This window comes from Stegostoma tigrinum, chromosome 10 (genome assembly GCF_030684315.1).
Source record: "Stegostoma tigrinum isolate sSteTig4 chromosome 10, sSteTig4.hap1, whole genome shotgun sequence".
Lineage (NCBI taxonomy): Eukaryota > Metazoa > Chordata > Chondrichthyes > Orectolobiformes > Stegostomatidae > Stegostoma > Stegostoma tigrinum.
This window is the reverse complement of record NC_081363.1, coordinates 58,577,666-58,588,106: the sequence shown is the minus strand read 5'-3', so window position 1 is coordinate 58,588,106 and position 10,441 is coordinate 58,577,666. Positions and strand designations below refer to the sequence as shown.

At 40.0% G+C, this 10,441-nt stretch overlaps 1 protein-coding gene across 1 annotated transcript in view; it reads right to left on the bottom strand.

The window, feature by feature from the left end:
• Nucleotides 1-9,059: 9,059 nt before the first annotated feature.
• Nucleotides 9,060-10,441, bottom strand: part of baz1a (bromodomain adjacent to zinc finger domain, 1A) — a 64,168-nt gene continuing 62,786 nt past the window's right edge. Inside the window, exon 28 of the mRNA XM_048537922.2 lies at nt 9,060-10,011. Coding sequence (XP_048393879.1) covers nt 9,815-10,011 — 197 coding nt within the window. The 3' untranslated portion in view covers nt 9,060-9,814. The remainder of the gene's footprint in view (nt 10,012-10,441) is intronic.

The following is a 10,441-nucleotide window of genomic DNA, read 5'->3' as shown; positions in this document are numbered from 1 at the left end:
CAGACTGCTGAAGGCACTGATTTGTGTAATGAGTGATCTTCATTTGATGTATTACTTTTTTGTAGCAGGAGTATTTGATTGTTGCCTCAAGTTTCAATGATAGTTATCCTCTTACATGTTCTTCAGTACTGTCTGCAATGGAAAACAATTCCTGTAACTTGTGAAATCTATTGTTTCTTCCCTTCTGATAGTGTGAAATAAATATGAGATTCCAATAAAAGTGATCTTTTTGCTGGTTGAAACTTCTTTTGATGAAACAGGTTTTATCCACTGAAATAACTCCAGAAGCCTGTATCCCATCACCCTTTATTTACATGTGGAGAGTCCTTGATACTGATTCAGTTTCCTCTGAGCCAGCTCTCAGAGTGAACAGGACCTGTCAATCAGGGTTCCCTGGTTAGACTCAGTTAACATCCCCAATCAGGGAACTCATACTCTATGAGGTCCACCTGGCTAACCTCATTACAATCACTACAGCCACCATCATAGTTGATTTTTGTGGGTTCAGCTTTCTTTTTAGGTCTAACTATTAATTTTGGCAGGCCTATGAAGTTTCAACTAGTAGTCATCCTAGATTAGTTGATGGTAGTTTTCTAATGAAGTGGTTGAACTCCGCATACAAATTACAGGATTTTGAGAACAAAGCATGTATCCTTACTCAGGTGTGAGCTTTGTTGATTCTGGATAACATATGCATTCTCAAACATCCAGTATGCTGTGTGACACTTCTAACATTCCTTAAATCTTATGAGTCATTTCACCTGCAACACTTAACTGCAGATTTGTAGGCTGTAATTTCCCATGTTTTAGCCAAGACGTAGGGTCAAATAAGAGAGTAATTCTTGTGCCGGTATCAATCTTAAATTTACTAAAATGTCCCTTGACATAAATCAATTAAATTATACCTCCATGTGATGGCTCCCATATTTCCTCTCGGAGGGCCTTGGGTATCTCCAATGGAGGTATACCTACAAATGCATGAAAGCCATCTAATGGAGAATGGGTGATTTAATGTGCAGAGTTTCATTTGGGTATCCATGGTGCTTCTGCTGTGGTGGAAATGTTTCAGACTTTAGCACATCCTTTAGAAATGATCAGTTTACTTAGAGATGTAATACACTTTTGTGATAGCTGGTTTGGATTGAATTGAAAATCACTTGGCTGTATGGTTTCTTTATTCTAATGATGGGAATACTGACTTTTAGCCCATGATATTTGTGGTGGCCTGTCATGTGTCTGTTTGAAGTGCTTGCTGAATGAGGTTGATTGCTTCTATAGTTCTTTTGTGGTAAGGATTGATACAATTTTACGTATCCTTGGACAGCATGGGCAATGATGGGAAAATAGGGAACTCATGATAAAAATGGAAAAATCAGAAACTTGATGTAGAGAAAAGTTTCCTGATTTTTCACTCATGGTTTAAATAGTGAGCTCAGAATCTCACTAATGATCACATACTACCTTATTTCCATCTCATATTGCCTCTGTTTTATGCATCTTCCAGTTCTCCTCTCCTTCAACAAACTCAATGGCATCAGAACTTCACAGCAAAGTCAGAGCAGTAATCTGGTGGCAGCACCTCACTGCTTGTTTCTCCAGACCTTCATCCAACTTTGTCTGGAAATCAACATACTTGCTGCAAATTTAGCAGGTCTTAGTTAAACCACATCTGAAGTATTGTGTGAAGTTTTGGTTTCCTTATTTGTGGAGGAATGTTCAGTTATGGAGGGAGTGCAACAAAGGTTTACTAGACTGATTCTGGTGATGGCAGGACAAAGAGAGACTGGATTGTTAGGACTCTATTCACTGGAATTTAGAAGAATGAGGGTGGAATCTTATAGAAACCTATAAAATTCTAACAGGAAGGATGTTCCCAGTGACCAAGGTAGTCCAGAACCAGGAGACACAGTCTAAGGATATGGGCTAAGCCATTTAGGATTCAGATAAAGAGAAATGTCTTCACCCAATGAGTGGTGAGTCTGTGGAATTCTCTGGTTGAAAGATGGTTGGGCCCAGGACTCTACCCTGAGGAACTTCTGCAGAAATGTCCTGGAGCTGAGATGACTGTCCTCCAACAACCATGATCATCCTCCTATGTGCCATGTATGACTCCAACCAGCAGAGACTTCGCTTTCTGATACCCATTGATTCCGATTTTGCTCAGGTTCCTTGATGCCACACTTACTTATAGAGTCATAGAAACGTACAGCACAGAAACAGACCCTTTGGTCAACCTCAGCCATGCTGGCCAGATATCCTTAATAAGCGTAAGCTGATTTGCCAGCATTTGGCTCATGTCTCTCAAAACCCTTCCTATTCATATATCCATCCACATTCCTTTAAAATGTTGTAACTGTACCAGCCTCCACCACTTCCTCCAGCAGCTCTGCATGAAAAAGTTATCCCTTACGTCCCTTTTAAATCTTTCCCCTCTCACCATAAACCTATGCCCTCTAGTTTTGGACTGTCCCTACCCTGGGATAAAAACCTTGTCTATTTACCTTATCCATGTCCTTCATGATTATATAATCCTCTATAAGGTCACCATTCAGCCTTGGATGCTCCAGGGAAAATATCAGAAATCACACAATAGGTTATAGTCCAACAGATTTATTTGAAAACACAAGCTTTTGGGGCCGCAGTCCTTCTCCGAAAACTTCTGTTTTCAAATAAACCTGTTGGACTATAATCTGGTGTCGTGTGATTTCTGACCTTGTCCACCCCAGTCCGACACCGGCACCTCCACACCAGGGAAAATAGCCCCAGCCTATTCAGCCTCTCCTTATAGCTATATACTTGAATATGACCTTGATGTTAAAGGCTGTTAATCTGACCTTACCTCTGAAATTCAGTTCTTTTGTCCATGTATGAACGAAAGCTGTAATGAGGTCAGGAGCTGAGTGGCCCTGGTAAAACCCAAACTGAGTATCACTGAGCAGGTTATTGCATTGTCAATGCTGCTTGACAGCACTATTGATGACACCCTCCATCATTTTACTGATGATTGAAAGTAGGCTGATGGGCATTATTTGGCCAGGTTGGCCTTGTCCTGCTTTTTGCATACAGGATGTACTTGGACAATTTTCCACATTGTCTGGTAGATGCCAATTTGTTGAAGTTCTGGAGCAGATGTCTTCAGTTCTCTACACAGAATGCACTTTTTGTCTCCGGGCATCATTTCTAAGTCCTTCATCACTTTATCTTTATTTGCAGTTGCAAAAGATGTTTACCAGAATATCGTCATCATCACGGTTGAGCAAGGGCCTAGGCCCAAAGTGTCAGCTTTCCTGCACCTCTGGTGCTGCTTGGCCCGCTGTGTTCATCCAGCTGTACACCTTGTTATCTCTTTACCAGGATATTGCCTGAATTGGAGTGTATTAGATGTAAGGAGAGGTTGCATAAAGTTGGATTGTTTTCACTTGAATGTCTGAGGCTGAGGGACAACCTGATAGAAGTAGGAAAAATGACGAGCTTTTTCAGCAATTTCTGTGTTTGTCTCCATTCTGCTAGTTCTGTGGTATATTTTCTGGATCCAGAATTCTGCCTAGTATTTTAAGATATTGGAAGAAGTCCAAAGTTGTGTCCAATATTTTAGATATTGTGGATTTTTGCTTGCTCCCACAATAGTTGGGGTCTTTTCCTAGGATGCTCAGTCTGGGTTCCACCAGGGCCACTCGGTTCCTGACCTCATTGCAGCCTTCGTTCACACATGGACAAAAAGAACTGAATTTCAGAGGTGAGGTGAGATTGACAGATTTGCAGTCTAAGATGCAAATATCAAATAATAGGGAGTGTAGGTTTAAGGTGAGAGGGGAAAAGTTTAGAGGAAAGGTGCAAGGCAAGTATGTGGTTTAAAAAACACAAGAGGGTGTTAGGTATCTGGAACGAGCTGCCAGGGGAGGTGGTTGAAGCAGATGTAATAACAATGCTCAAAATACATTTAGACAGACATTTGAACAGACAGGGAATAGAACAAAATGGACAACACGCAGGCTGATGAGATTAGTTTAGACAGGCATCGTAGTCAGCACAGACAAGGTGGGGCAAAAGGCTGATTGCTGTACAGCACTATTCCATGTAATTTCCTCAAACTGTTGACAAGCCACTCAGTAACTGATTTTTAATAGCGGTTGACAGAGCTTCATTTGAGGTCAGATTAACTTCACAGACTAGCACCGCTGCCTCATAGCACCAGGGACGGAGGTTCAATTCCAGCTTTGGATGACTGCAGGCAGTTTGCATGTTTTCCCATATGTGCATGGGTTTCCTCCCACAGTCCAAAGTTGTGCTGGTTGGATGGTTTGGCCATTCTAAATTTCCCAAGGTCTGGGGCTGTGCGTGCTAGGTAGATTAGCCGTTGTCAGTAGGGGGGGGTTGTGTGTGATAGGATATGGTTGCAGGCTTGATGGGGCAGATGGCCTCTATCTGCACCGTATGGATTCTATAATTCTATTCTATGAACCATCACATATCCAAACTGAAGTGAAACCTGTTAGAGAAATTCAGAACAAAATAATTTGTTTCATTGAGAGACTGGATGTGGAGCTAGGGCAAAGGTATACTGGTCAAAACAAGCGGTTGCAATGTAACAGCATTACTCCAGTTGAAGATACTTATGGTAACCCCACACTGAGGATCTTATTCAATTTTCAGCAGTAATCATCAGCACAATGTTGCAAAACAAAAAGAAATTTGGACAAATGAAGACAGGAAACTTAAATCTGCCTTTTTCCTTCTAAACTGGAGAGAAGAGCCTTTAACCAATTTGCTTCACAGTTGAATTGAATAGAGGCACTGGACACTGCCAAAGGTCAAGAACACGAAAACATTTTGGCAATAGTACCAAAGACTTGAGCTCCAGAATTTGCCACTTCCCTAGCCAAGCTGTTCCAATACAGTTACAACGTTATCAGATATATATCAATGTGGAAAATTGCCTATGTTTGTCTTGCATACAAAAGCAAAACAAAACAAATCCGACCTAGCCAATTACCACCCCATCAGTGCACTCGATCATCAGTGAAGTAATGGAAGGTAACGTCAACAGTGCTAACACCTGCTGAGCACTTGCTCAATGAAGCCCAGTTTGGGTTCTGCCAGGGCCGCTCAGCTCCTGACCTCATTCGTCAAACATCGACAAAAGAGCTGACTTCCAGACGAGGAGTGTTTTTAATTAGATTAGATTAGATTAGATTACCTACAGTGTGGAAACAGGTCCTTCGGCCCAACAAGTCCACCCCTCGAAGCATCCCACCCAGACCCATCCCCCTATAACCCGCACACCCCTGAACGCTATGGGCAATTTAACATGGCCAATCCACCTAGCCTGCACATCTTTGGACTGTGGGAGGAAACTTACGCCGACACTGGGAGAATGTGCAAACTCCACACAGACAGTCACCCGAGGTTGGAATTGAACCCGCATCCCTGGTGCTGCGAGACTGCAGTGCTAACCACGGAGCCACCGTGCCATGTTATATCCATTGACATCAAGGAACCCTATCAAAAACTGGAATTAATGGGAAGCAGGGTAGGAAAGTCTCCAGTGGTTAAAGTTATACATGCAGAGAAAAATGGTCACGTCGGTTGGAAGTTAGGCAGTCATCTCAGTTCCAGGACATCTCTGCAGGAATACTTCAGGGTAGTGTCCGAGGCCCAACCATCTTCGTCAACGACCTTCCCTCCATAAGGTCAGAAGTGGGGATGTTTGCTGATGGATGTAAAATAAAATATTCAGCATCATTTACAGCTCGACAGGTACTGAAACAGTCCACATTCAAATGAAACAAGACCTGAACCAGTGGCAACCAACAATCACACCACACAAATGCCAGGGAATGACCATTTCCAAACAAACTAACCACTTGACATTCACTGGCATTACAATTGCAGAATCCTCAAACATCAACATCTTTGGGGCTATGACCAGAAACTCAAGAAGATTCACCATATAAATACTGTGGCTACCACACCAGGTCAGAGACTAGGAATACTGTGGTAACTCACCTCCTGACTCCCCAAAACCTGTCCACTCTTGACAAAGCCAGAATCAGGAACAAGACAACACATAGTACTGCACTCATACAGGCCAAACACCACAAAATATTTGACACCATCCAAGTCAAAGCAGCTGTTTGATTGGCATCATATCCACAAACATCAACTTGGTCTGCCACCAACATTCAGTAACAGGTGCGTACCAGCCGCAAAATACATTACAAAATTTGCGAAAGATTTTGAGGCACCACCTTCCAAATTGACAATCACTTCCATCTTGAAAGCCAAGGGCAGCAGATACATGGGAACACCACCACCTGCAAAACGTCCCCTCCAAACCACTCACTATCCTGCCTTGGAAACATTTCACCTTTCCTTCACTGTCACTGGGTCAAAACCCTAGAAAGCTCTCTTCTGTCCCCACCACCCCTCCCCAAGGGAATTGTGGGTCTACCTACAGCACACAGGCTGCAGCATTTCAAGGCAGCTCACCACCACCTTCTCAAGGATGACTAAGAATGGACAATAATTATAGTCCAGCCAGCAACACCCAAGTCCCACAAGTAAATTAGAAACAATTGAGGGGTTTAAATTGTACAGGAATTATGCAAAGTTGGCTACTGAAAAGCTATTCTCAATAGGAAGATTGCACAAGCGGACAATGTTACATATTGAGCAAGGTTATTTAGAGCAAAATCAGGAAACATTAGTTCAAACGGTACCAAGAATTTGAAACATTGTGCCAAAAGGCAGCAGATGCAGCATCAAATGAAATGCTCAAGACAGACAATAACCTTGCTCAAAAGAGATCTATCAGGCAATATGGAATGAAGGTGGGCAAAGGAAGGAAAGGAACAGAGTTTTCATGATCTGAGTTGTTGTACCATTGAACTAAAGAGTTGAATGCCCTATTCCTGTTTTGAGATTGTTGACTTGCTCACCGAGCTGGCTTGTTTTCATTCAGACATTTCATCACTGTGCTATGTGACATCATCACCGAGGCCTCTAATAAAGCAATGTTATTCTACTCCATTTGAAATTGATCTTGGCTATGCATGGATATTCCCACAACTTCACCCAGATACCAAAAATTCTAAGCAGAGTAGAATAACACCCTTCATCGGAGGTCTCACTGATGATGTCACCTATGGTGATGAAACATCTGAACGAGACCAAGCCAGTTCGGTGAGCAAGTCAACAAACTCACCCACGACCTGAATTACAAATCTTTGCTAAAGCTTTAAATTCCTGTTTTGAGTTAGTTTCAGACAGGGAGAGGGGGCACAACGATTAAAAATTTCAATCAGGGAAAGGCTCAGAATATCAATTTATTTCCTTACTATAGTATATAGGAAGTCAAAGTAGATTTTTAATCAATCAATTTGCAAAGTTTATCAAAAGAATCATGGGGGAATAAGTGAATATCAACATTGTGATAAACTGCCAGGACTCTAAGGTAGCCTTGGTCTGGAGGTGCAGAGGTTCACTAAAACAAAAGCCATTACAAGAAAGTATAGATTTTATTTTGATACAAGGACAGAAATGAAGCAGAGATCACATTTTCTATAAACCATTATTCCGTGCTCATGAGATGACTAAAATAACAACTTGAATGATTGATATCTGGTATCTAAACTGATATCTAAATTTCATAACTAGTTGCCTTTTAGAAGATTGGAAATAGTACATCTTTCAAGATTTGGGGTTTTCTGTTTATTAAGCAAGTTATACTACTCCATAATGAGATATTTGAGTGAAAGGCATTCAGTTTGTTTATAGCAGCCAGCATGAGACTGAAGCCATGTGTCACATAGGCTGAATTTACAAACTTGAACAACCACCACATGCAAGTAAAGTGGCACAGTTTGTGAGCAAGAATTTCTAAAAGTTGGATACTGCACAAGTTGTAGAGTAAACCCGCCCCTCCCAGCTCTATTTTTTCAACAATGTGCTTTAGCTCAAACCTCAAGAGCATACCTGTTTTCACAACAGTATTGCTCCAAATCAATGCCTCTACAAAATGCCCTTTCATATTTAAAATGGTGCTGAAACCCAAGATGTACATATCTTTACCAATTAATTACATGCATATTTTCTAGCCTCAATTATGCTTGGCACAATTGAGTTTCAATGAATGTAAACTTAAATGCAGCAGACCACAAATTGAGTGATTTAATAAAGGTCATGCGTCTAATGTTTGCAGTAATGACCGAGTAAGACTGTATAGATTTGAAAATAGAGGTAAATCAGGAAGAAAAAGAGCACCAAGTTCTGATTTCACCTAGAGTTGGATGCACAACTTGGAGTGTGTGCATGTTGCAGGTAAGTAAGAGAAGCACATGTATGTTTCCTGCTCACAGCATGTTACAATTTTGTCAGGATTGAGTACAAAGAAGGTCAAGTGTTGCTGTGATATCCTGTACTCCAAATGAATAAGTTAGTACTTTTTGACAAGGAAGAAATGAACTAGGTTGACCTTAATTGTATTAATCTCAAAATAGCAATGTTCTAATCAGTTGCCCATCAGAAAATTGGAATTAGACAAAATGTGTGTGTTTTCTGGTCATTGCATTAATGACCAGAAATTCTAAGACTTTTGAGTCTTCAGTTCAAGTACTGAGTCAAACATGTTATGCAATTCAGCTGGAGTTCATTTGATGCGTTAAATAGCTGATCTGTAATCAGCTTTGATGCAGAATTGTGATCGTGCCCAAATGTACTGCCTACCAAAAGACAGCATTTAAGAACACCACCATTACACAACTCTCAACCTTTTTGATAATGAGCAATGACCCACATGGCCATTTAATCAATACTGCAGCTGTCTTAAAAGGTAGCTCTGGAGGTATTCAAGAAAGCACAATTGAGGAAATTATTTCAATTAGATGGGTAAGCAACTCCATTTTTGTCATCCACTAATAGCCTCTTGTGTCACACATTCAAGTATCGAATGTATCAACTTAAACTTTTTATTTGTACAAAGAAACTTTTCTTGTTTACAAAGCAAACCACATTATCAAATTCAAAATTACAGATGCCAGAAACATGACATGACAATCTGGTCTCTAGACTCCATGTTTTATTAGGTATTTGAAAGCACTTTTTCTTTTTTAAAAAAAAAGAAACTGTTGCAGCCGAGAAGCCTCAATCCTCCCCAAGTTTCAATTACAAATTTCATAAATAAAGAGAAATTCAACATCCCAAAATTGTTTTCAACACTGAATAAATATTTACGCTATTTCATGGCAGACCAATCATTTGCACCAGCATGAAACATGTACAGTACTGAAATGATATACAATTGTCACTTGCGTAGTGTAACATTCTTTGTTGGTTTAAAACCTCATTTTTAATTGAAAGTAGAAAAAGGTGTAACTTGAGACTTGGTGACTGATTTTTCCTGAAACAAATTAACAACCCATATTTTCACAAAATGAGAACACAGGAGAGCTTCACAATTATATTTATAAAAGTATAACATTTACCCTGTGTTTGGTGGAAGACACTATCCATGAATGTTACTTCAAAAAAGTACAAAAGTCATTCAATAAAACAGTACTGTATTCAATATACACAAATTATGAAATCTCTACAAATATTGTAGCAAAATGCAGCTTCACACACTACATTTCCTGAGTGCTTAACAATAGAAAGAATTATAGTCCAGTGCAGGTCGCATTTCAAAGGTTGTAAAATAAAAGTTATTGCAGTTCATGAAAGGGCAAGGCAGTCTGTGGCATGATTCGAGTTTGTTTCAAAAAAAAGGAACACCTTGTATTTTAAAGTGCTCCTGTTAAAGCAACACCACTGAACAACCTTATATTCTTGACCTTTTGGTAACTGGTGGTTGTGGCGGATGGTCCACATTTGCAGATTTCACTGGCAATCCCAGTTTTTCTACTTGATTGTGAAAGAAGGCTTGAAGTTTCATTCCAGCTTTTGCTTCACTTGTGTTTCGAGGATTGTATTCAAAACAGTTTGTAAACATCAATTCCACATCATCAATAAAATCCGCTGCAAAAGGAGGAGAAAAAAAGTTTAAAAACTATAACTTTTAAAAATACCAAGTCTGTGGTCTTATTCAAATGGGATCTTAGTTTTTTTTGAAATAGAAAATTGCTAGCATTAAAACAAAAATATAACTTAGCAAACATCTCATGTAATAAAAGGAAATTCTACACAATTTAGACAAATTCTGCTCTGCAGTACTGAAGGATTACTACATTAATAAAATAGTTCAAGTTGATCAGCATTATCAGTTTAATAGCACACCTGAAGTGGAAGATTGCCTGGTCAAAACTCTTCCTTCAGCCAGCAGTGTGTAACTGGGTCACTCACTGCACTGTTTGCAAAATGATTGGTACACTTACTCAACACAAGTAATGAATTCAAAGCAAGCTGTGTGAAGTTTGATGTATTTCAATATGTTACAGAAATACAATAA